The sequence below is a fragment of the Chiloscyllium plagiosum genome, unplaced genomic scaffold, assembly GCF_037043375.1.
Source record: "Chiloscyllium plagiosum isolate Xiang-an unplaced genomic scaffold, Cpla_swu_hap1 HiC_scaffold_14, whole genome shotgun sequence".
NCBI lineage: Eukaryota > Metazoa > Chordata > Chondrichthyes > Orectolobiformes > Hemiscylliidae > Chiloscyllium > Chiloscyllium plagiosum.
Genome location: NW_028270152.1, coordinates 37,455,102 through 37,482,938, shown reverse-complemented (window position 1 = coordinate 37,482,938; position 27,837 = coordinate 37,455,102). Strand labels below are relative to the sequence as shown.

General features: G+C 39.1%; 1 protein-coding gene across 10 annotated transcripts in view; it reads left to right on the top strand.

Annotated features, from left to right (window-relative positions):
- The window catches only part of erc2 (ELKS/RAB6-interacting/CAST family member 2), an 846,554-nt gene that overhangs the window by 651,818 nt on the left and 166,899 nt on the right, over positions 1–27,837 (top strand). For all 10 annotated transcript variants that reach the window (XM_087994311.1, XM_087994312.1, XM_087994315.1 and 7 more), the window contains 2 exons: positions 5,389–5,536; positions 22,953–23,084. In XM_087994311.1, coding sequence (XP_087850437.1) covers positions 5,389–5,536; positions 22,953–23,084 — 280 coding nt within the window. The remainder of the gene's footprint in view (positions 1–5,388; positions 5,537–22,952; positions 23,085–27,837) is intronic.

Below are 27,837 nucleotides of genomic sequence, written 5' to 3'. Positions count from 1 at the left end.
TACTTTGTATCTATGTTGACAATATACAAAACACCCTGGTTATGACTGGATATCATTAGGCTATGTTCTTTAAGTCTTTCATATGCTGTGCCATCTATGTTTTTCCAGCTCGTTCGGCACATTGTTATCCATGTTTTATTTTTAATGTTAATTCCAAACAGTAGCTTAACTCGTTTCCCCCGATCTTCTGGAAGCAGAAGCTGTTATTTGGAAGTAAGCTGAATGTGCTCATATACAGAGTTCAATTGCATGGTAACATTGGTTAGATTTGAAGAATTTACCTCCAAATTATTGTTAAAGATTATGGTGTTACGCCTGTTAATTACTGCAATATTTAGCAATATTTAGCAAGAGTAATATTTAGCAAGAGTTCTATTTTTTGCATGTAATAGACTCAACACATTAAGATAAATGAACACTTGAGATTGCTTTTAAAAAGTCACAATATATTGAATTCAGTGGATTAAAATATATACTTTTATGCTATTTCTTTAGTATTTTCATTTTTTTCCATTACAAATGTATACTGATTAAACTGTCTGTCACATGTCTTGCATGTGATTTTGATAAACAGTAAACCACTTTTTTTTAACATAAGCCAGTTTCAGTGCTGTGGTCGAAAAAGATTTTTTTTCCAGGATACAACAGTGTCCTGTGTAGTGTGCCTTGACTGTTTTTCTCCTAAACGCAGATTGTTCTTATTAGGAGTTGTCATTCTTTTCAACCCACTCTATTACTAAGAATGTGGTGCATACTCGGAGTATTTCAACGTGGCTGTTCCTTTTGAGTACATCAAAGCCTGAAGGTAGGATATAACTTGACGACTCTGTGAACTAGATTGGGTCTCCTAGTGTAATATTTGTATTATTTTGTTGCTTATCCCAATAAGTTCATTTAAAATAATTTTACTGCAGCATTTCTTCCAAGGCAAAGAGCTGCACCAAATATGAGCTCGGGGTTCTCGTCAAAATATTATTGATGGCCATCATGGTGGTGAATAGCTAGGCTTAGAACCCAAGAAGGCCCCAGGATCAGTCTTTTATCCTTGTTAAATCAGCAACTCTGTGTCATGACTTAATTACGGATGCAACAATGGCTTCAGTGCCTTCAGAGTTAGGAAGAAGGAACTTGACCATAAGTCTCTCTAAATGTTACCAGTAACGATTGCTTGAAAGACACTATGGGAAGAGTGGGTGTGAATCGGAGTCACAATGTTCACCCTCTAACACCAATTCCACCATCCCCACCCACTCAATCTTCCACAATCAGCTGAATAGCTTACTGTTCCTTTGCTGTGAAAGGTCACACACAAACTATTGCTATGTAGTTTAAGCATCAGTGAGTGACTGTGATTTTTCTGAAAGCAATGTCATCTTATAATTTCTATAAGAGAAGAACTGGTGATAATTTTAAAGAAAATGACTTTTTTCAGTAACTTTATTACTATTTGTCAGGTTTGACAATTATCTGTCTGTACATAATACTTTGCAATCCTTTGCCAATGACCATTGATAGTTTGGTTCCCTTCTTCCAGTGTTTTTGACAACTATTAATGTAACAATTCTGACATTTGTTGTAGGTTGATGGTGCAATGCACACCATCTTATATTTTTGCCATATTTGTTAAAGAACTACTGCTTTGACAGCTGTTTAGGCTAGAGTTTGATGCAATAACATACTGTACCCCTTTTTATCTGTATTCTGCAGCCCAATTTTATGGATTTTTGCCCTTTGGCTGTATGTCTCTTTATCTTTTTTTTGTGTGGTATTGGGTTTCCCTATTAAATATAAAATCCCATTCATACCATTTGCCAGCTGCCCCAAGAATTGTGTTTTGCAGGATTTTACCTTTTCGGTTTTGTAGCCTTCTTAAGCTTAAGCAGATATTCTGTAACTCTAGACTTTATTTTGTGGATTTATATTTCATACTCTCAAGTTGGCTTGCTTATTCTGCTTTTTTGTTTCTGAGTAAACTAAGAATGAAAGCATTGGGAGACAGAGCAATATTAAGTTGAGGCAGTTGAATCAAATGATTAATGTTGCGATTAGGCACAGAATCAGAGCCAGGATTCTGTGCTAGACATAGTTAATTTAATATACTAGCCAAGTCCAGATGTTTTCTTCAGATAATTGCACCTAAAAACACGAGTGCTGAATTCCAGAAGAGTAATGTTGTTTATTTTCAAAGTTACAGTGTGGATTAAAATGTGAAAACTGCCTTTGTTTTCAAGGAATAAACTTTGGATGGCTAGTATGTTTCAGTGATGAGGCACTTCAGATGAAGTTGGCATATACCAAATGTGTTGAGTAGCTGTTGTTTTCCATGTTCTATCAGCTGAGGTCATCAGCAAATAGATGCTTTCTGTATTTTTTTAACGTGTGCTTGTAAAATACAGACAAATAGTCCAAAGCCATTTATATTGTAATAAACAGAACTTGTGCCTATCCTTTGATTCAATGTTCAGTACTGAAAATGTGTTGCTGGAAAAGCGTAGCAGGTCAGGCAGCATCCAAGGAACAGGAGAATAGACGTTTCGGGCATAAGCCCTTCTTTCCTGAAAAAGGGCTTATGCCCGAAATGTCGATTCTCCGGTTCCTTGGATGCTGCCTGACCTGCTGCGCTTTTCCAGCAACACATTTTCAGCTCTGATCTCCAGCATCTGCAGTCCTCACTTTCTCTTCAATGTTCAGTAAACTGGATGAACCAAAGGCCCAGAAGGTCTTTGAAGTCATGTATATTCACTTTAAACTTACTGTTGGAAACTCTATGTGGCAAGCAAAACAAGCATATGGTCTTAACGTCATGCTTTCATTTAAGCTCCCAGTAATAGTAGAAAAATATGTAGAAAGAGTTTTAAATAAACCATGTGCTTTGTTTAGACTAGGAACAATTTAAAATGGCGTCAGTTAGATTTGATTTTAACAGTTAATAAATATTCGTTGTGCTAAGAAACCTGAACTTATCATTTTTTTTCCTGGGTAAACGCTGAGGAATAAATTCTTGGTATGCGAATGCAAGCACAGAGTGGGGCAGGCTGCAGATGCTTGGCCCAGTGTTCCAGTTTCATCTTTAGGAAGTTGCAGATGAATATGAATACAAAGTGGCAATGGTCCAAAAGGAAATGAGATCAAGTGATTTGCAGCAGGAGAAATGGAGAAAAAAAGGTCAGTTGTAGTAGGCATCAAGTAATTAGGACCCTGAGAAGGTCTGGAAGCCTGGAGGTGCAGCTAAGAGTTGAGAATGGATCTCAAAAGGTGTTCAGGTAGTTGTCTGGGCCAGTGAGGAATTAGTAAAAGCCCTCGGAGGTCTTGGTAGTTCAATTCAACTGAGTTGTGGTGAAGGAATTCCATGGGAAGGATCTCGCTTATGCAGCTACAAAACATTGCAGCTCGGTGAAAATCAGCTTACTGAGTCTAGCTGTCAATAAAAGAGCAGGAATTCTGGGTATGAATAGAAACTGAAATACAGCCTCCAGAATCCAATGGAATACAGTCTCAAGGGAAGTCATTGAACCACCAACATATAAACAGTTGTTGTGATAGTACATGACAGAGTGGTTTTTAAAGGAGTTCTGTTCCAACCCCAACCTCTTCACTAGAGTTCACCAGCTTGGCACTCTCAAAAGCCATATTCCAAACAGATTTGATGCCATGGTGTCTCTCCTGAATTAATGGAGAGCTGCTGGTTTCTGATCAGTTGGCAGCTCCCTTAGTGGAGCCTGCTATTTCCTGAGGTATTGAATTTTATTTCAAGCCTATTAATGGCCAAAGATGATTTTGCCAGGATGAGGGTTGAAACGATGAAGGCTCCCCAAAGTCATATTAGTCCAGATTTGCATGGGTCAAAGGGACCAATAGAAAATTGTCAGCATTCGCTGTCATTAGCCCATTGAAACTAACTGCAGTTTGTAGTCATTGAACGTATGCAAGTTTGCGCAGTCATCCTGAAGTTGCAGACTGTTACTCAGAGTTTTGGCATCAGCTGCTCTGTGGCATGCAGCCTACCTCCCCACTCAACACAGAACCAGCAGTCACTGAAATTTGTGAAAACTTCAATCACATCAATATTTGAAACCCTGAGGGTTTCATGTTCAGTCAGGTGCTTTTGACAGCAATGCAATTAATAAAATTTGATGAGTAATTTCACGGTCTTGAAAATTAACTTTATATTCCTGGAGTGCTCTTAAATTAATTAGCAGAAATGTTTAAAACTGAATTTTTGCAAGACTTCAGAACATTTTAGCAAATGTTCCAGAATTCTGTCCTCTAGTTCCCCATGAAGACTGCTGAAATCAGTTGTAGTGCCACTGAAGGTGTAATTCTCACCAGAGAGATGCTGCACTTCATGGCAAAGCTTACTTCAATATCATCAGTACGTGCCTCATTCCTGGCCACAAGTTCCATGTCATTGTCTGTTGACTACTGGAAGGATGCCCTCAACAATTTTGAGTGCATATATTTTTAAGCCAAAAGTCTATTCTTTAGAGTAATATAGAGTACATGATTCAATAAAATATAATCATTCTAATTTAGCACAGATTACTCTGCATGATTCTCAAGTTGTAACAGCTAACTACTCCTTTGCACAGGGAGGAAAATTGTACCACAACTAGAAAAATACTATAGTTTTGGAAAATGGTTTTTTCTTTGTTGATATATGGCTAATATGATTATGTCGCTGCTGTTACCCATTACAAATTGTCGAGAAAGTGGTATTAAGATTCACTCTTGAAAAATCGCACACTAAGCACTGATACCTCCGAGAAAATTTGAATGAAATAACCAGAATTTATTTTTCATCTTTTAAAATCAGACTATATTATTCAAAGTTACAGATAAAGTAACTGGGAAATTGATTTGTGACAACTGGTGTAAGCATCACATTCTTCCAGCTCGTACAACACAGCTAAATGCAGTACAATACTTTGCCTTAACAAAATTTGCCTCAAACCTAAAGGACAACCACTTGCTACATTAAGTGACATTCTTCAAGTTTCTTATAACCACATCCTTTGACCTGTCACTGCCAAATTTGTTGCAGCTTAATGCCATTGTCTAAGTGTACAAGATTGTGTGGACATGGACTTACACTTAAGTTTTCATTCATTGAGTTGGTGTGAATGCTATGGATTAAACATGCAATAGAAGGTGATCTCTGACTTTATGGTGGCATGTCTGTTGGCTGCAGTTGATAAAGCAATGCTGTACATTTGGAGACAATAATTATGACATTCTTCCAGATCCAAAACTGAACATGTTTACGGAAGGCTGAATTGTAATAGGAATGCCTGTCCAAGCATGTTGAATTTATAAAAAGAAATGTAGGCTTCTCATTGCCATTGTCATTTATTCCTATTGGTTCCTTAACTAGACTAATTTTTGTTGCAGACAAGAAGCACTGCTGGCAGCCATCAGTGAGAAGGATGCAAACATTGCCTTATTAGAATTGTCTGCCTCTAAAAAGAAAAAGACACAAGATGAAGTAATAGCTCTTAAACGTGAAAAGGACCGACTAGTACAACAGTTGAAACAACAGGCAAGTTCCACTGTGTTTGGTGTTACGCTAAGTTATTCTACAAGAGAAACAAAATTGCCCCCTAGAATACTACACTTTCATGAACATTTGTCATTCAGTAAATTCTACAAATCATGAATTTTGTGGTAGAATTCACAACATGTCCTGCCTGATTTTAAATGTGTGTTTCTCAAACGTTAATATATACTGAAGATGTATTTGTGTGTTGTAATGAGGAAGAACTATGTGGTAATGGAAAGATAAAACTGTCCTGTAAAAGAAGCCTTACTAATTGTTTTGATAGGTGACGTTTTGAATTATTTTGCTTTAATAAAAATTAGAGTTAATGAAGGCTGTTCAGATCATGAAGTTTTGTCACAACTTTTAAAATAATCTATCGGATCTAAGTGAGACAAATTAATAGTCCATGAATGCTTGACTTTCTTTCATTTAGAAGAGTTTTTTAGTACATGTAAAATTGACTAGAGTGTAAAATTTTGATATGGACCAAAATTTTAATTGTCCTATTCTTTGAGCAAACATGTCTGAAATACTCAGCAGGTAAGGCTGGAGAGAAAGCATGTGACCAACCTGAAATGTTAGCTTTGTTTCTCTCCCTATAGATAGTGCTTAATATTTTTGGTATCTGGCATTTTCTTTTTTCATTTCAGATTTGCAAAATCTGCACTATTTTTGCATTTAATCTGGATGCAGGCAGTTGTGGCAGTGCTCCACTTTTGCAGGATCATTCCGTTTTGTCTAATTTCTAAGATCATTTAAAAATTACAGTTTATTTTTTCACATTTTGAAATCTATCTGGGCCTTAGTGGAATTTGTGAAATGTAATTCTGAATTTGAATTTTGCTGAAAATAAAGTATAAAACTACACCCTGACATATAGTGTAATAATGGGGATATAGGTTTGGCTATTGATTGGAATAAAACCAGCAACGTTTGCAGTTGCAAAGGTCTGCCAGTGTTTGAAGGAGAAATGTGGGTTCATGCTTCAGGCATTGCCTAAAATAACAAGATGGCCGCAATAATGTTTATTTGTGGCCTGTATTCCCAAGTGCAGCCACCTTAAATTTCAAGCTTGCTTTCTATACCATATTCCAAAGGACCAAATAATTATCAAGCTTCTCCACCTGACAGTGGTTTCCACAGTTTCACTAGGAGTCCTTGAATTGATGAGAGTGTTGCTAGTATCCAAAGAGGTTCCAGCAGCATCAACTGTCAGCTCTGTCTTTTCTGTTCCCTTCTGGCTTTGATGTCTAAGTCATGATGCTGCCTCTTGGCACACTATCCAGAGGTAAGCCATTACCTAAAGTTCATTATTAATGTTTGTCACTTGTAGCGACTTGTCACTTGTCACTCTCCTGATCAAATCACCAGCTGAATTAATCTCCTATTTGCACAAGTATGATTGACATAGCTTATAATGAACAAGCGAATACCAGGTCCAAAGATAAGATTAGCAGTACTTTTCTGTGTTTCACAAACAAGCAAGATTTTTTGCACTTTGTTGAGCACAGCTCTGCTGTAGGTGAAGAATGTAACAACTCGTGGGCATTCCAGTGAGAATAGCATTGACAATAAATCCACCTTTGCCAATTTGATGTGAAATACCTTTTTCTTCTGCTTTCTGGTGTTCTTTTCACTAATTTAAAATGTGCGACATTAGCATGAGTTTCTCTTGCTCAACATAATGGAAACTTTGTGAAACATTGGCACTTTTTGAAAACTACCTTAACATAGTAGTGGTGGAACATCTTCACATTACATGGTAACCAGTTAAAGAGCAAGCATAAACATGACAAAAGACTCGCTATCCAGTAAAAAAAACTAGATTACAAACATAGAAATGTCAGAAAATAGAATACATGCCTACAGCATTTTGTTGCTAATGTTTTTATCTGCTTCCTAACATTTGTACTGCTCACTGCATTGCTGTTTTCTTTCTAACTAAGTTCAATAACATTGGTCTCTTGTATTCTAATTGATGAAGTACAGTCCTCCATGCACTATGGACTTGCTTGCAGCAATCTGTTGAACTTAGTACAAGATGAATTGTTGTTTAAGAGTTATGAATCCTGGAACAGTTCGCCTGCAATCAAATTTTTATTCTCTTATTCTTCTGGAGTATGTAATTGAAGATCCTCCAGTAGAAAATATACCACTATGCAAACCTAGCCCTGGTCTGTTCCACTGACTGCAATATTGCTGACTCCAATATCGAAGTTACCTTTGCTTTGCTATTTATTTTACTGACTTAGACTCTATGAAACCTTTTAACACTCTTAAACAGCCAGAGATGCTGGGCTAGAGCATTACCAACTAACCAAAACGGTTTTCAAGAAGAATTATATCGATTTTAGTTCTGTTTCTATCTCCACAGATGTTTCCAAATATGCTGAGTTTCTTCAGCGATTTTTATGTTTATTTCAGATTTCCAATATGTGCAGTATTTTGCACAATGGCTCACTACTGCCTCACAGCGCTGGGACCTGGGTTCAATTCCAGCCTCAGGAGACTGTGTCTGTGTGAAGGTTGCAAGTTCTTCCCATGTCTGGATGAGTTTCCTCCCGCAGTCCAAAGATATGCAGGTTAAATGGATTGGCCATGCTATATTGCCCAGTGTCCAGGGATGTGTAGATTCAGTGGATTAGCCACAGGAGATCACAGGGTTGCAGGGATAGGATGAGCGGGGTGAGTCTGCGTGGGATGCTTTTTGGGGAGTCATTGTGGACTCAATGGGCCGAATGGCCTGTTTCCACACTGTAGGGATTCAATGCATTCAAGTTTAGTTTATGGTTTAGTTTTTTTTCCCCAGAAACCTCTCTTTGCTAGATTTTCTTTGTTAATTTTACTGTGGAAAATATCAGAAATTTCCATCACTGTATCTGAAAATTAGAAAGAAAAACAGAATTTGCTGTAAAAGCTCAGCAGCTCTGGCAACATCTATTGAGAGAAATCAGAGTTAACATTTCAGGTCCAATTACTTTTCTTCAGAACTGAGAGTAGCTAGGACACAGTTTATTTTTTAATGCAGAAGATGCAATTGGGAGAGGGGTTAAGGAGTAACAAAGATGGAGATGGAGCCCAAAGAGAGAGAGAAGAATAGTTGGACAAAGGAGTGGATAACGGTCAGCCTAAGAGAATGAATGGTTGCTAATGTATTAGTGGCTAACAATGGTTCGTGTATGATAACAGACCATGTGATAACAAGGCCTGGTGTGTGGGGTTGTGGTAAGGATGTGGGAGAAGATACCTCAAGCCCTAAATGGTTCATCTTGATATTGAGTCCAGAAGGCTGTAGGGGTCCCAAGCAGAACATGACGTGCTGTTTTCCAACTTACGCTGAGCTACAACAGCCAGGTAACACGGTGGTATGTTGAAGTGGCAGGCAACCGAAGACTTAATTGTCTTTTTTGCGGACAGATTGTTACTGTCATGTTATGACCATTTCAAGTTGACTAATATTTTTACTGAGCTTTCTGTTCTATTTTCTGTTACATAATAAAAGGAGGCCTGCAATGAGGCCACAGCCACATTGGAAATGACGAAGAGAGAGTTACAAATTGTAAGGGACCACTTTTCCTATGTCGGCAGGGAAGGTCAGCTGGATTTTAGTAGGAGCTGGAAATGTGTTGCTGGAAAAGCGCAGCAGGTCAGGCAGCATCCAGGGAACAGGAGAATCAACGTTTATGCCCGAAACGTCGATTCTCCTGTTCCCTGGATACTGCCTGACCTGCTGCGCTTTTCCAGCAACACATTTCCAGCTCTGATCTCCAGCATCTGCAGACCTCACTTTCTCCTCATGGATTTTAGTAGGAACAAGGCCACAGCAGCCAAGTTCTCAGTCTCCGAGTCAGAAGTTTAGATGTGGAATTTGTCATGGCAACTACAGATGATTTAAATGGGTCCCATTTCCAGTCAAAGTGCTATGCCTGTGCAAAAACTGGTCACAATTGAATGGTGATTCTCCAAGATGTGGTAAAGCCGCAGATCCCAGCTGCATACCAGATTATGATCACAGCCCAAAAACACAAGTTGCTGGAAAAGCTCAGCAGGTCTGGCAGCATCTGTGCAGAGAAATCAAAGTTAAAGTTTTGGGTCAGTGTTCCTCAGTATTCTGAGGAAGGATCACCAGACCCAAAACATTCACTTTGATTTCTCTCCACAGATGCTGCCAGATCTGATGAGCTTTTCCAGCAACTTCTGATTTACAGCATCCATACTTCTTTCAGTTTTAATTATCATGGTGGATCAAAATCTAGTTTGGAAGTCAGGGGATTCTTGAATGTGCATAAGATAGGTATGGAAACAGAAGTGAATATTGTCAAGCAGGAATATCAAGAGTTGTATGAAAACAAAACACGTGGGAGATGATAGCAGAAGAACTTTTTGAAGAAGCGTTTGAGATATTTTAGGTGCTGGAGGTGATTTCCTCGAATCCCAGAAGCAGCAATTACTGTTTTATATGCTGTTGCATTGTTTTGGAACTTTGGGAGAAAAAAAAGTCAGAACAACAGCAGTTTTAAAAGGGAGAAGAACAGGCAAAGGAAGCACATGGTGAGGACAGTGCGAGAGAGAGAGAGAGAGAACCTGTATAGTTACTGCTTTTGCTGTTTTGAATTCATGTATCGCTGGACATTGGAGTGCATCTGGGAAAATTAACAAACAGTGAAATTCACAACTAATCTTGGAGGAACCGGTTTGGGCGAAGTTCACAGCACAGAATCAGATAAGTTAATTGTTGTTTTAAGTCTGTCCAATAGAAAGGCTGCAATAGTGAGTACAGTGGGTTCTTTCTTGATTATATGTTTTCGGAGATAAGTCTCTTGATTAAACTTAAAATATAAGCCAGAACTATTAATTTAACCTGGGGCAGTGTTTTGTAGAGGAATAAGACGGTGTTATTTTCTGGGTCTGTAGATTGTGAAAGAGCAAAAATGGCCTTTGCAGTGATATGTACCTCTTGTCAGATGTGGGAGTTTAAAGAGAGTTTTAGGGTTACTGCGGATTATATCTACCATAAATGATGCAAATCTTATCAGATCAAATGGATTGGTTGGAGACACAGTTAGAAGCGATGAGGAATTTGCAACAGCAATACTTTGTGATGGATGGGCAGCTTAATGTTCCAGGATACAAATGCTACAGGAAGGATAGAAAGGGAGGCAAGAGAGGAGGGGGAGTGGCATTTTTGATAAGGGATAGCATTACAGCTGTGCTGAGGGAGGATATTCCCGGACATACATCCAGGGAGGTTATTTGGGTGAAACTGAGAAATAAGAAAGGGATGATCACCTCATTGGGATTGTATAATAGTCAGAGGGAAATTGAGAAACAACCTTGTAAGGAGATCTCAGCTATCTGTAAGAATAGTAGGGTAGTTATGGTAGGGGATTTTAACTTTCCAAACATCGACTGGGACTGCCATAGTGTTAAAGGTTTAGATGGAGAGGAATTTCTTAAGTGCGTACAAGACAATTTTCTGATTCAGTATGTGAATGTACCTACGAGAGAAGGTGCAAAACTTGACCTACTCTTGGGAAATAAGGCAGGCAGGTGACTGAGGTGTCTGTGGGGGAGCACTTTGGGGCCAGCGACCATAATTCCATTAGATTTAAAATAATGGTGGAAAAGGATAGACCAGATCTAAAAGTTGAAGTTCTAAATTGGAGAAAGGCCAATTTTGACGGTATTAGGCAAGAACTTTCGAAAGCAGATGGGAAGCCTGCAGAAATGAGATAACTAGAATCCAGGGAAAGTATATTCCTGTCAGGGTGAAAGGAAAGGCTGGTAGGTATATGGAATGCTGGATGACTAAAGAAATTGAGGGTTTGGTTAAGAAAAAGAAGGTAGCATATGTCAGGTATAGACAGGACAGATCGAGTAAATCCTTAGAGGAGTATAAAAGAAGTAGGAATATACTTAAGTGGGAAATCAGGAAGGCAAAAAAGCGACATGAGATAACTTTGGCAAATAGAATTAATGAGAATCCAAAGAGTTTTTACAAATACATTAAGGACAAAAGGGTAACGAGGGAGAGAATAGGGGCCCTCAAAGATCAGCAAGGCGGCCTTTGTGTGGAGCCGCAGAAAATGGGGGGGATGCTAAATGAATATTTTGCATCAGTATTTACTGTGAAAAAGGATATGGAAGATATAGACTGTAGGGAAATAGATGGTGACATCTTGCAAAATGTCCAGTTTACAGAGGAGGGAGTGCTGGATGTCTGAAATGGTTAAAGGTGGATAAATCCCCAGGACCTGATCAGGTGTACCCGAGAACTCTGTGGGAAGCTAGAGAAGTGATTGCTGGGCCTCTTGCTGAGATATTTGTATCGTCGATAGTCACAGGTGAGGTGCCGGAAGACTGGAGGTTGGCACACATGGTGCCACTGTTTAAGAAAGGCGGTAAAGACAAGCCAGGGAACTATAGACCGGTGAGCCTGACGTCGGTGGTGGGCAAGTTGTTGGAGGGAATCCTGAGGGACAGGATGTACATGTATTTGGAAAAGCAAGGACTGATTAGGGATAGTCAACATGGCTTTGTGTGTGGGAAATCATGTCTCACAAACTTGATTGAGATTTTTGAAGAAGTAACAAAGAGGATTGATGAGCGCAGAGCAATAGATGAGATCTATGTGGACTTCAGTAAGGCGTTTGACAAGGTTCCCCATGGGAGACTGATTAGCAAGTTTAGACCTCATGGAATACAGGGGGAACTAGCCATTTGGATACAGAACTGGCTCAAAGGTTGAAGACAGAGGGTGGTGCTAGAGGGTTGTTTTTCAGACTGGAGGCCAGTGACCATTGGAGTGCCACAAGGATCGGTGCTGGGTCCTCTACTTTTTGTCATTCACATAAATGATTTGGATGCGAGCATAAGAGGTACACTTAGTAAGTTTGCAGATATCACCAAAATTGGAGGTGTAGTGGACAGCGAAGAGGGTGACATCAGATTACGACAGGATCTGGACCAGCTGGGCCAATGGGCTGAGAAGTGGCAGATGCAGTTTAATTCAGATAAATGTGAGGTGCTGCATTTTGGGAAAGCAAATCTTAGCAGGACTTATACAGTTAATGGAGTGTTGCTGAACAAAGAGACCTTGGAGTGCAGGTTCACAGCTCCTTGTAAGTGGAATCGCAGGTAGATAGGATAGTGAAGAAGGCGTTTGGTATGCTTTCCTTTATTTGTCAGAGTATTGAGTACAGGAGTTGGGAGGTCATGTTGCGGCTGTACAGGACATTGGTTAGGCCACTGTTAGAATATTGCGTGCAATTCTAGTCTCCTTCCTATCGGAAAGATGTTATGAAACTTGAAAGGGTTCAGAAAGTATTTACAAGGATGTTGCCAGCGTTGGAGGATCTGAGCTACAGGGAGAGACTGAACAGGCTGGGGCTGTTTTCTATGGAGCGTCAGAAGCTGAGGGGTGACCTTAGTTTCCGAAATTATGAGGGGCATAAATAGGATAAATAGACCAAGTCTCTTCCCTGGGGTCGGGGAGTCCAGAACTAGAGGGCATAGGTTTAGGGTGAGAAAGGAAAGATATAAAAGAGACCTAAGGGGCAACCTTTTCACGCAATGAGTGGTGAGTGTATGGAATGAGCTGCCAGAGGAAGTGGTGGAGGCTGGTACAATTGCAACATTTAAGAGGCATTTGGATGGGTGTATGAATAGGAAGAGTTTGGAGGGATATGGGCCAGGTGCTGGCAGGTGGGACTGGATTGGGTTGGGATATCTGGTCGGCATGGACGGGTTGGACCGATGTTTCAGTGCTGTACATCGCTATGACTCTATAACTGAAGTGTAAGGCAGTGCCCATACTTGAAATGAAAGTCACAAGTTCAACCTCATATTACCTTATTCAAAGTTGGTTTGAAACTGACTAGTTATTCCATTAACAGTATTTTACTGTTAGGTTGCACTAGGGGGAATTACAATGATGCATTCTCTTCCTTGCCACAATAGTAATAGGAGGGACAAAATCTCCCAGGTGGAAAGGAATTGGCTTTAAGAATATGTAGGAGAAAGTGAGGACTGCAGATGCTGGAGGTCAGAGCTGAAAAATGTGTTGCTAGAAAAGCGCAGCAGGTCAGGCAGCATGAAAGGAGCAGGAGAATCGATGTTTTGGGCATAAGTGTCGATTCTCCTGCTCCTTTGATGCTGCCTGACCTTCTGCGCTTTTCCAGCAACACATTTTTCAGTTTAAGAATATGTAGTTAATCTAGGCCGAGTTATTTGCAATTGGCATCAGCAAAAATATGCCTGACTTTGAAAAGAAAGAGCACACAAAGTGAATTCTGAAGAATAAGAACTGAATTTCAATAAAAAAAAAGTTAATCACAAAGCTAAAGTGAAGAAAAAGGACAACATGCACTTGACATTTTGTAAGGTTAGTCCTGTGCCTAATCCACAGTTAGACAAAGTAGAGAGTGAATAAATTGGAAACCATAGGAACAATTAAAAAGATGGGCCCTACCCATTCTAACATCTGTTTGGATTTGTGGGTAATATAAGCAAATGGTAAATAAGGTGATCAAGGTTGATATTTAACTATTGCCTGCCAGTGAAGCTTTGTTTTCTAATTTAGCTAGTGAAAAGGTGTTCAGCATGCTAGATTAATTTACAAGAGAAAGGAGCAGTTTACCATTCATGCACAAAATGGTTATCTGAAAGATTACTGTTTGAATGTCTACTCTTCCCACATTTTTTAAGAGTATTGTGGATCACGTGCAAAGTGGAATGAAAGGAGTATGTGGAAACTTAAATGATATCCTAATTAGCAGGAGGACTAAGAAAGAACACGTTATACGGCTGAATGAAGTCTTAGATTGACTTCAAAATTATGACTTTCAAGCTAAAAAGTCTTGTATCATGGGGCCGGATTATCCAGACTTCCCCAGAACTTTCGGAATGGTAGGGAAGAGACAAATTCAGTTTCTGATCCTGACTTAAATGTTTGGTATTGAGTTTTGAAAACCTTTTCAAATAAGTTGGCATTCCTGACCTGGGATATTCTTCCACATTGATTAGCATGTCAGTAAATACTCATTGCCACTCCAGTCCACTGGAATAACATTCGTAGGCCCAAACTTACTTGCCAGGAAACCTGTGTTCACAAACATTACTATTTATATGATGAAAGGTGTACCTGGCAGGGTAGACTTTGTCCTCCAAGCTCCTGTGAGTACAAATCTCTTCAGTTACTTTGCTCCTTATTCACTAAGGCATTTCTTTCTTTACAGTTTTTTGGGGTGAAACCTATTCATCTTGATCAGTTCATGAGGTATCTTAGTCATATACAATCTGCCAAATTTTTGTTGAATGCTTGCAGCCTTCGGGGTGAAGTCTGTCAAGGGTTCAAACACCAGCTAACCACCCAAGCAAGGCAGACATAATGGCTAATGCCAGCATATATGACCAGGGCAGGTAATTGAGTCTGAACTCAAAAGGAGTGCAAGCCTTTAGTACAAAACTATTAGATGTGCAGGTTCACTTCATTGTGATGAAAGGTCAGTAATCTTCGGAGTATTTCTTTAAGAAACCTCGCGGATGTATGAGATGTAATACCACTATGGTGCAGGAGTGCTACATTGATAGTTGCAATAAAGTGACAGGTATTGACTGCACATGAAGCAACTGATGGAGATGCCTGATATTCAGTCTCCTGAGTGACAATCCCTGTAGTGGCAACCTTACAATGCTAGCTCACTTGTAAGGGCATGAAGCATTGAGTAAAAAGGCATGTGTACATGCCAGAGTGTAGTAAATCATATATCCTCTTGCGGCATTAGAGGCAGGTTCACTTGTGATACGCGATGGGCACTGGCAATGCAGCCATGTCTATTCAGGTTGCCTTTTAGTTATCATATGCAGACAACAGAATTTCTCTTGTTTCACGATGTCCGTTCAGGAGAACATTTCGAGAGGCATCGCTGAAGAATAGTGTCATTTATTGCCGGGGTGTGACAACTTCAAAGTAGGACCAGAGATGACCAGAGGTTGAGTGATGTTCTTAGGTTGCAGAAAGTGAAGTGTAGTCTGGGTGCCTTTTAAATATGTAACATGGATGTTAGCACCCAGAGAGCTTTAGAACTTGCTGCCAATCAAATTTGGTGGTTTTCCCTTGCATCCAAATGTAATGAGTCATGATTTAAAGTAATTGTGTGAGAAACTCCAACCAACTTCTTGCAGAAGTTCCTCTGATGGTCAGTGCTGCCCCTGCACTGCCCAAGGTATCAGGTACAATGTACCTGGGTCATCAAATTAATAATGAATGTTTCCATCCATCAGGGGAAAGTTGAGAGGATTTTGAAAATAAAGACGAGCCGAGAACATTGGTGGGGAATATTATGTATGATTCTAAGTCCACCCTGACATAGTAAATGTATTCACTCCACTTTATCAACTTTTCATCGGACATGTTCTGTGGAGTGTCAGAAAGTATTTGAGAAAGTGAAGAAAGTCCTGACCAATGGTGCTGCTTAGCCCCACTACAATCTCAAGAAATAAATACAATCCAAGAAATAAACCACAGGTGTGATCTCTCATAAGGAAAAACTGTGGCAAATTCTGTAGCTAATACTTCACTTTTATTTTTAATCAATGTCCGGCATTAGTAATCATGTATAATATTAATGAGTTTGACAAATATTTGTGAAGTAGGAAGTTCAATTTTACTTACTCTCTGGTGTTGTGTAATGTACAGAATTAATTAATGACCTGAGAATAAAGGCACTTTAAGGTAGCAGCATTCATAACATCATTGAATTTTTCTTGGAATTTGAAAGGGAGAAGAATTGATCGAAGACTATTACTTAAAACTTAAATAAGGGCAACTAGTTGGGCATGAAAGCTGAGCCAACTGAAGTGAACTTCAGTATTTGGCTTGGAGTTGAATCAATGCAGAATCTGTGGCAGATTTTTGAAGGGATGTTTCAAAATATTCAGAATAAGTCAAACCAAATTTAAGGAAAAAAAAATATTGTTGCACAAAGATGAGTGATAAGCTAGGTCATTTCACTGGTCAGATTGCAAGGAATGGCAGAGAATGACGAAAACATTCAATAGGATAAATAAATTAGAGGATGAGTGAAGTTAGCTAGAAATGCAAAAACAGAAAGCAAAAGATTCAATTTGTGTCCAAAAGGGAAACGAGTGAGTACTGGTTGTCCAGAAGGTAAGAATGGAGAGCTATATGTAAATAATGAAGAACTGGCAGATATAACAAATAGATATTTTGATTCTATCTTCACTGTAGAGGATGCTAAAGCTTTAAATCAGGAGGTTGAAGGAAGAGAGAAACTTGGTGAAATTATAATCACGAGAGAAGTGCACTGAGCAATCTGATGGAGCTGTCCGTTGATAAGTCTTTAGGCCCTGATCAACTTCATCCTAGTATCTTAAAAGAGTTAGCTAATTATGTAGTAGGTGTATTAATTTTCCAAAATTCATAAGATCCTCGAAAGGTCACATCAGACTGGAAAATAGCAGATATAACCCTTTCTTTCAAGAAGGGGAAGGGGCAGAAAACAAAGATGCTATAAGTTAGATAACTTGGCATCTGTCATGGGGCAGCAGTATTAGAATAAATGATTAAATAGGTTATAATTGGGCACATAAAGAGTTAGCATGATTTTGTGAAAGGGAAATACTATTTAACCAACTTATTGGAATTCTTTGGAGTAACACATATTGTGGATAAAGGGAGGCCCATTGATGTGCTGTCCTTTGATTTCTAGTGGTGACTTATAAAAGGTCACTGAAAAATAAAATGAACATTGGCTGACTGGTGAAAAACAAAGTATGCTGAAAATGTGTTGCTGGAAAAGCGCAGCAGGTCAGGCAGCATCCAGGGAACAGGAGAATCGACGTTTCGGGCATAAGCCCTTCTTCAGGCTTATGCCCGAAACGTCGATTCTCCTGTTCCTTGGATGCTGCCTGATCTGCTGCGCTTTTCCAGCAACACATTTTCAGCTCTGATCTCCCGCATCTGCAGACCTCACTTTCTCCTGAAAAACAAAGTATACACACTGTCTTCAAAAGATCATTTTGAGATTGCAAGGATGTGATGTCTAGGTTCCCTCAGGAATCTGTGCTGTGTACTCAACATTTTACAAATTTATATTCACGACTTAGATGACAAGAGCAGAGGCATGGTATCTAAATTTACAGATGACCCAAAGATAGGTAAAAAAATGTATATTGTGAAGGTGACATAACAAGGATGCAGACTAATATAGATGTTAAATGAATATACAAAAATGTTGTCAGATAGAATATAATGCAAGAAATAGGAGTTGTTTATTTTGGGAGGCAGAATAAGACGTAAGTATTATTTAAGCAGAGAGGTATTGCAGAATTTCGCGGTGCAGAGAGATCTAGGTGTTCTAGTACATTTGTCACAAATTGTTTGTATTCAGGAATAGCCATTAGTTTAAAAACACACATGGAATTGCACAGAAAAATGAGGTGTGACAAGACATAAGTGTGACCATCTTCAAATCTGTGCAGTTTTCACCTCCTTATGTAATGTAAATGTGTTGGTGGAGGTTCAGAGGAATTTACTAGATTATTTACATGGAATTAGAAGATTATTTTATGAAGTATGATAGAACAGGCTGTCTTTAATTCCACTGAAGTTTACAAGAATGGAGGGTGATTTGACTAAACATTGAAAGATCCTGAACGGTCTAGACAAGTTGGACATGGAAAAGATAATTCATCTTATGGAAGAGTCCAGAATCTGGGGCACAGTTTTAAAATTACGGGCCTTCCTTTTGGATTAGAGATGGGAAGGTTTTTTTGTTCTCCAAGGATTTCGCAACTTTTGAACACTGTGCCTCAGAAGGTGGTAGGAAGTAGAACAGTTGAGTATTTTTAAGGCCGAGGTGGATAGATTCTTGGTAGGCAGGGAATCAAAAGTTTTTGAGGGAATACGGGAATGTGGGACTCAGAACTCGAACAGATCAGCCATGATCTTATTGAATGACAGCTCAAGCTCGAAGGTCTGGAAGGCTTGGTGCTTCTACTTTTATAAGTGTACACGAATGTTTGTATGACCCTGATGGCCCAACAGTACAACATTGATTATCATAAATCAATAGGTCATGCAAATGGGGAAATTCTTTCATGAGTTGTTGTGAAGATTAATTCATTTCAGCCACTGAATGACCTGTGAATTACATTATTACAAGTGGCATTCTAACGTCTGCTAGAGGAACTTGCAATGAAATGTTCAGTTATGTCATTAATGGCTGGTCTGAAGAGTGTGATGATGGGCAATTACAGAAGGATTTCACACTTGCACGTTAACAAAATATAGATGAAGGCTGCCATCTGTTGGGTTTAAGATTTACTAATCTTCCAAGGTTTAGGGAGAGGTTATTTGAGGAACTCCATCCAGAATAAACCAACAAGATCCATACAAAAACAGCAAGAGATTATTTTTTGGAATCAAAAGACTCATAGAATCATTAAAAAGTTCTGAAATGTTCCTTGGAATGAGAATTGATTTTAACAAAGTCCCCCTCATTCCATAGTCAAACGCAAGAAAACTGAGAAGAAGTAAACATTGATTTATTTGAAATGGAAGGGAAAAATTGCCTTGTTTTGGTTGATAGCTTTAGAACATAGATAAGTGTTGAGTCTATGCCTAGTACCACAAACGTCAAAACTGTTTAAGATTTTATGGATTGCCAGAGGCAATTTTTTGTCGTATATTGGTCCACAATTTACATCCGAAGAGTTTGAAATATTTTGGTAATAATGGAGGAACACATTTTAATATTACCATCCTTAAAGTTATAAGGAGAGTTTTTTCCCCAAGACCGTAGAAGGCTGAAGGATGCCCTTATAGAGGTTTATAAAATCACGAGGGATATAGATAAGGTGAATAGCCAAGGTCTTTTCCCTAGAATAAGGCAGTCCAAAGCTAAAGGGTATAGTTTTAAGGTGAGAGGGGAAATATTTAAAAGGGACATGAGGGGCACCTTTTTCACATGGGTAGTAATATGCAATAGGAATGTGCTGCCAGAGGAAATGGTAGAGGTGGGTACAGTGCAGTGTTCAAAAGACATTTGGACATGTCATAGATAGGAAAGGCTAGGAGCATATGGGCCAAACACATGCAAATGGGACTAGTTCAGTTTAGCAAACCAGATCATCATGGATGAGTTGGACCGAAGGTCCTGTTTCAGTGTTGTATGATTCCTTGATTCTACTACCCACGATCGAATGGTGCTATAGAAAGAAGAGTACAAATTGTGGAGAGGTCTTTGCTGGGGTACAGTTAGTAAGTTTGCAGATGATACCAAAATTGGAGGTGACGTGGACAGTGAAGAGGGTTACCTCAGATTACAGCAGGATCTTGACCAGATGGGCCAATGGGCAGAGAAGTGCAGATGGAGTTTAATTCAGCTAAACATGAGGTGCTGCATTTTGGGAAAGCAAATCTTAGCAGGACTTACACACTTAATGGTAAGGTCCGAGGGAGCGTTGCTGAACAAAGAGACCTTGGAGTGCAGGTTCATAGCTCCTTGAAAATGGAGTCGCAGGTAGATAGGATAGTAAAGAAGGCGGTTGATATGCTTTTGTTTATTGGTCAGAGTATTGAGTACAGGAGTTGGGAGGTCCTGTTGCGGCTGTGCAGGACACTGTTAGAATATTGTGTGCAATTCTGGTCTCCTTCCTATCGGAAGGATGTTGTGAAACTTGAAAGGGTTCAAGAAAGATTTACAAGCATGTTGCCAGGGTTGGAGGATTTGAGCTATAAGGAGAGGCTGAACAGGCTGAGGCTGTTTTCCCTGGAGCGTCGGAGGCTGAGGGGTGACCTTATAGAAGTTTCCGAAATTATGAGAGGCATGGATAGGGTAAATAGACAAAGTCTTTTCCCTGGGGCTGGGGAGTCGAGAACTAGAGGGCATAGGTTTAGAGTGAGAGGGGAAAGATATAAAAGAGACCTAAAGGGCAACGTTTTCACACAGAAGGTGGTACATGTATGGAATGAGCTGCCAGAGGAAGTGGTGGGGACTGGTACAATTGCAACATTTAAGAGGCATTTGGATGAGTATATGAGTTGAAGGGGTTTGGAGGGATATGGGCCGTGTGCTGGCAAGTGGGACTAGACTGGGTTGGGATATCTAGTCGGCATGGACGGGTTGGACCGAAGGGTCTGTTTCCATCTCTATGACCCTAAGTGGCTGGACAATTTTCTGTTCTCTTGCAGAATAACCCCACAGTCTACAATGGATTGCTTACTCTACTAAATAGCATTTAAACACACTCCTAGAACAAGGTTTAGTTATCAAAGCGTGACACTAATAGCAAAGTAAGAGAAAAGTAAGACAGTGAAGATGAATTATGATCCATGAAGCATGACAGTTAGGGAGTCTATTGCGGGTCATGATAAGAAACCACTGAGATGATATGCGGAAATATGTGATTGGAATATTTTTGTAAGAGGGCTCTGTATTCCCTTCTGCTGTTAAGATTGGAGAGAAATCCTGCTAGTGTTAGGTAGCTCATTTGCTCGAAAGATGAAATCTGACAAAGGGAGCGCAGGTGAAACTTTTTATATTTGAATTCCTTTGGTGCAGTATGAGGGGTGTTACCAATGACTAGAAACTTCAACCAGCTGTACAGCCAAAGGAGTAAAGGAAGGGAATTCAGACCAACAAGTAACGGATTGAATGCATCCAAAGACATCATGCTCATTGGTCAGGAAATTCAAAAATCTCATTGTGATAGGGCATTGTTTGTGGTTCATTCCAAATACTGTCAGTTTTACTTTTGAATTTCTATATCATTGTATTTTAGCCAACAGGTTTTTGAAGGACACCGTGTGCCTATTTTGAATGAGATAGAGAGGAACTTTGTCTAACCACCTTCTCAGTCTCACCAGGTGTCTCATTCCCTTCACATTCATCATCTCAATTGCAGATGGGGCTATCTCAAACTACTGCACACTTCCCGCACCCCTCAGAATTTGTTTCCATGTGATACCCATTATGACATCACTACCAATTTGCTCAATTGTATTATTAAGCTATATTTTTAACATATTTGCCTCATCTGAGTGCATTTATGGCTATAAGACTTGTGAAAAACACATTTGAAACAGAACTGACCTCTTCCTTCATTGTTGAATTTGACTCCCATCATAATGGGCACAAACATGTGTGGAGATGTAAAAATATTCAGAACTCTTAGCAGGTCAGGAAACATCTGTAGAGAAACTTAAGTTTTAATGTATGACTGTTCATTCGAACCCTCTGATAAAAGCTCATCAATCAGAAACATCCATTGCTGCCTGTGATGCTGAGATTTTCCAATGTTTTCTATTAATTAGTTATTTTAAAGTGGCTGAGGCTTTCAGTATTTTAACATGAGACCATGCAATCTTTGGTCTTTGAAGGTGCTTTCAAGTAAACCTCAACTTCAGGCCTTGAAATGGAAAAGCAAGCTTCCTGAATAAAAATATGCTGCATAAATTGCAATAATGTTATTGCAAGCATGTTAGTGAAAGATTCAGATATTTTATTGTTGATGACCTAACTATTCTGACTGGAACAAAAACTGAGAAGAGTAATGAATTTAAAAATATGCATTGTGAGACACTGCATGTTGTTTCTAATGATAGACAACTTTGAATCCAGTGCTAATGCTGTATCCTGCTTCCAGATGAAGGAAGGCAAATGACTGATGTCCTGGGTATACACCCAAGACTTGTGATGGAACATATTATTGTATGCCATATTATTTTTGTGCTATTTTCTAGGATTAATTTTAATTAACCAGGTTATCCTCTAGCTATCATAGTAGGATGATTTTATTCCTTTAAGATCTTCTTTTGAAGACAATTAAATTAAAATTTTTGCTATTTGGAATCCGATGTTGCCTTTTTTCAAGTATTCACTCTTTTTCTAACCTTGATCATTCTTGCAAGACTAGATGATAGTATTCGGGGAGAAAGTGAGGGCTGCAGATGCTGGAGATCAGAGCTGAAAATCTGTTGCTGGAAAAGCGCAGCAGGTCAGGCAGCATCCAAGGAACCGGAGAATCGACGTTTCGGGCATAAGCCCTTCTTCATTCCTGAAGAAGGGCTTATGCCCGAAACATCGATTCTCCTGTTCCTTGGATGCTGCCTGACCTGCGCATTTCCAGCAACACATTTTCAGTGTAGATGATAGTATTGTATAACTAAGCGAAGATTCATTAATAAAACATTTTCTTTTCATTTCAATGGTAATCTTACAGAATAAAAGACAAGATTGAAAGCTGAAGTCCAGCATGCAGATCCTTTCATTCCTCTTTTGGTTTTTGTAATTGACTCAGCTTTGGATTATTTTCATTATCAAACACCTTTTGGCTTTTATAAGTGGTTTGAAAGATTAGACCATTTAATGTGTTACTCTTATTTCCTTAGACACAGAATCGGATGAAACTTATGGCAGATAATTATGATGAAGATCACCATCACCACCATCACCATCACCACCATCACCATCGTTCACCGGCAAGATCACAACATAGTAACCATCGACCCTCTCCTGATCAGGTGAGTCTTTACGAGTCTTGCCTATAAACAGTCATGATTTTCTGTTGGGGTCACTTGGTACTGACCATGTGGCTATTTCTATTTTGCATCCATAACAAATTAGAAAAGATATTGCGAGTCATTGATGACACAATCTCAAATTTCACCATAATTGCTTCTTAGTTCAGTAAACAAGGCAAATTTGTTACAAAAACTGGAAGTGCTTGATGTCTGTACTCATTCGTCATCTGAACTGTGATGTTAATTAAGTTTGAGAAAGGAAAGTTCATTTTGTGAATAATGGTACTTAATACATGTGCCTGCACTGTAACATTCATTATGTTCCTGTTTTAATCTTTTGAAACTTTTCTATTATTCACAGCAAGATCCAAAGAGATTTTTACAGTTTTGGATGTATTTAAAACCAATTTGAATGAAGTTAGGCATTCTCAGTTTACTATGGAATAATGTATTAAAGGTCTGTTCCCTTATCCGAATAAACCAGAAAGTAATTAATGTATGCCAATTGATGGGATTATAAGCATCCACTGTTTTGTCACAATGCTTCAAAGATTACTTTTTCACGCAAATAGTTGCACAACATGTTCCAGGTTAATGCAAACCTAAAAAGTTTATTAATTGCAGTGATCTATTCTTGAAGAATTTAACATGTTTCCATTATTTGTGGAAATGCCTTGTCATCTGAGTTTATCTCTTTTCCAGATATGGTCACTATAGCTAAAGGTATTATGATGGATTATTTTCATTGCCATTTGATGGTGAAGACAAAAATTATTGTTTTTATCCAAGACTGTTTTGTAACTTCAGTAGGTCAAGTGTTACTCAGAAGCTGGAGTTGTTATGCCTTTTGTGAAAACCCCTTTACATGAGTTTCAGTAAAGAGTATTTGTGCACTTTTCTGCGTAATTAGTGAGATGTATGCTGGTTGACAGGAACAGTATTTTTGGTACTATATCACTGCTTATGCGAGCTAGCCATATGATGCTGACAAGGTCTCAAGTCCAACTCCTAAGAAGCAGTCCCTTTAAATCTAAATGGTCTCATGACCTGAGAATGCCAATATAATGTAGAATCCATTGCCAAATGAACTCTGTTTTCTACTCTGGCTGACTGGGGCAGGTGTCAGGGTACATCAAGAGGGATGGTGGGCATTGATGACACCTAGTCTAGAATTTATGTCCTACTTTAGTTTCTCCTCTCCTCTCCGATGTGGGACCTTATCAAGAGAATCTGAAAGCCCAAGTAAACCACATGCTCTGATTCCTTCTTATCAATGCTACTAGTAATGTCCTCAAAATATTCCAGTAATTTTATCAAGTATAATTTCCCTTCCGTAAACCTGCCTTCTTTTTCCATGTACTGTCATAGTCATAGAGATGTACAGCCCAGAAATAGACCCTTCTGTCCCACTCATCCGTGCCAACCAGATATCCCAACCCAAACTAGTCCCACCTGCCAGCACCCGACCAATATCCCTCCAACTCTTCCTATTCATATACCTGTTCAGATATCTTTTAAATGTTGTAACTGTACCTGCATTAACCATTACCTTTGGCAGTTCATTCCATATACGCATCCCTGTGTGAAAATTGTGCCCCTCGGGTCTTTTGTAAATCTTTTCCTTCTCACCTTAAAACTATATCCTCCAGTTTTGAATTCCCCTACCTTGGAGAAAACACCTTTGGTATTCACCTTATCAATGCTTCTCATGATTTTCTGAATCTCTATGAGATCACCCCTCAACCTCCTATGCTTCAGGGGAAAAAGGGCCCAGTCTATCCAATCTCTCCTTTCAACTCAAACACTCTAGTCATGGTAGTCATGGTTTGGAGCTGCCGGTGTTGGACTGGGGTGTACAAAGTTTAAAAATTACAGAACACCAGGTTACAGTCCGACAAGTTTATTTGGAAGCACTAGCTTTTGGAGCGCTGCTCCTTCAGTAGATGGTTGTCTAACATCAGACACCTGATGAAGGAGCAGTGCTTCAAAAGCTAGTGCTTCCAAATAAACCTGTTGGGTTATAACCTGGGGTGTTGTGTGATTTTTAACTCTAGTCGTGGTAACATTGTTGTAAATCTTTTCAGCACCCTTTCCAATTTAATAATATCCTTCCTATAGCAGGACAACCAGAAATGTATGGAGTGCTCCAAAAGTGGCCTCGCTAGTGTCCTGCACAGCCGTACATCCCAACTCCTATACTCAGTGCTGTGACCAATGAAGGCTCGTGTGCCAAATGCCGCCTTCACTGCCCTGTCTACCTGTGACGCCACTTTCAAGAAACTATGTACATGAATCTATAGGTCTCACTATTCGACAACACTCCCCAGGCCCTACCATTGATTGTGCAAGTCCTGCCATGGTTTGTCTTACCAAAATACAATACCTTGCATTTATCTAAATTAAACTTTCATTTGCCACTCCTCGGTCCATTGGCTGAGCAGATCAAGATCCCCGTTGTACTCTTCGATAACCTTCTTCACTATCCACTACATCATCAATTTTGGTGTCATCTGCAAACTTACTAACCATGCCTCCTATAATCTCATCCAAATCGTTTATATAAATGATAAACAACACCTGACCCAGTACTGATCCCTGCAGAACACTGCTGGTCACAGGCCTCCAGTCCGAAAAACAACCCTCTGTCACTACCCTCTGTTTCCTACTGCTAATTTTGTATCCAGTTGATTACCTCTCCCTGGATCCCATGTTATTTAACTTTACTAACCAGTCTACCATGCAGAACCTTACCAAAGGCCTTGCTAAAGTCCGCTTAGATAACATCTACTGCTCTGCATTTATCTATCTTCTTGATTACATCCACAATTAAGTTTAAGACACACAATTTCCTCCCCACAAAGCCATGCTGACTGTCCCTAATCAGTCCTTGTCTCTCCAAATTTATGTAAATCCTACCTCTCAGAATCCCCTCCAAAAACTTACCCGCCACTGATGTAGGACAGACTGATCTGTAGTAACCAGACTTTTCTTTGCAATCTTTCTTAAATAAAGGCACAACATTAGCCAACCTCCAGTCTTCTGGCATCTCACCTGTGGCTATAGATGATGCAAATATCTCTGCTAAAATTTCCGGCCCCATAATTTATTTCTTAGCTTCCCACAAAGTCCTATGATATATTTGATAAGGTCCTGGGGACTTAGTACCTTCATATTTTTAGATCTCCAGCACCTTGTCTTCTGCCATGAATATGGGCCTCTTAAGACAGGTACAACTGGAGAATAGTGGATAATGAAGAAGTAGTAGATTTATTAAATATTTACTTTATCTCCATTTCCACAGTGGAGGAAAAAGACAAAATGTTATTGGTACAAGAATACCCATAGCAGCATCAAACAGAGGAATTTAATGTAATTTTTTTTAAATGCTGTTGTTGATATAGACAAACCTCCATGACCTGATGTTCAGTTCAAGCTATGAAAATAAAGTTCTGCAGGTTATTTTCCTTTGGCAAGTCACAAAATATCATGGTTGATGTCTACACAGACTTCTAGAATGCTTTTGATGTCATACTGTGTTGGGAGATAAGGGTTGGTGAGAATGAGTTGAAGAGAATGAATTTGACAGGATTACTGATGACCTTTCCTCAGGATTGAACTGAGACCTTTAGCTTTTCACCATATATAATAATTTGGAGAAAGAATAATGTGTTGTACATCCACTTTAGCAAATAGGGTCATATTAGAATGAACAATACTGAATGTTGGTGGCAGCAGGGATAATTCACTGTGGATTTGAGAAAGACAACTCAAAATACTTCAGTATTGAGACATAGGGGCTATTTTGTAACCAGAGGGATTTATGCATTGATGCACATGCATTTTTTGAGAACTGAGATGAATATTTTTCATCAATTAAGGGTATCAAAGAATATAGAGCAAAAGTATATTAATGAAACTGAGAGATACAGATGTTTAAAGGTCAAGAATGATTGGTCCACTCCTGTTCTTTTGTTCTTAAACTATAAGTGAACATAAGCAAACTAGAGATCTTTGTAATATAGCCCATTTAATCATCCATGGAATCTAAATATAATTCTATTTAAAAAGTAACATAGGGTTCATGTGATAGTATGCTTGTGTACCTACTTCTGAACCAAGAGACTCGGGTTCAAGTCCCATCTGCTCCTGAGGTGTATAACAAAATCTCTAATTAGGTTGATTAGAAAATTAAAGCTAATTCAGTAACATAGCAAAAAATGACCATTTACTAGAATTAAAGGCTGTCAGAATTAATCAATTCTGTTAGTATTTGTAACTGGAAGCAACCAGAGCCATTTGTCTTTGACTTTAATCGACCAGAAATCCATTATAGAATGTTACAGCACAGAAGGAGACTATTTGGCTATTTGAAAGAGCAGTCCAGTTTAATTTCACATCCCAACTGTTGCCCAGTCCTCATTAAATTGATCCTCTTTAAGTTTATGTCCAATTGCTTTTTGAAATTTCCTGTAGGATCTGGTTCTATCACCCTGTCAAATCTTAACTACCCTCCAACTACCCTGTTCTTTTGGCAACTATTTTAAGTCTGTGACCTCTTGCCATTGACCCACAAGGCAGAGGAAACAATCCCTCCCTACTTGCTGTCTCAACCTATTATAATTTTAAATTTCACAATTTGATCGTGTTGTAATCTCTTCTGTTCTAAAGAGAACAATCTGCGCATCTCAATCTCTATGGAGCTCAAGTTTCTTATTCCTGTTATCATCCAGCTAAGCATTGTTAGTACCTGTTT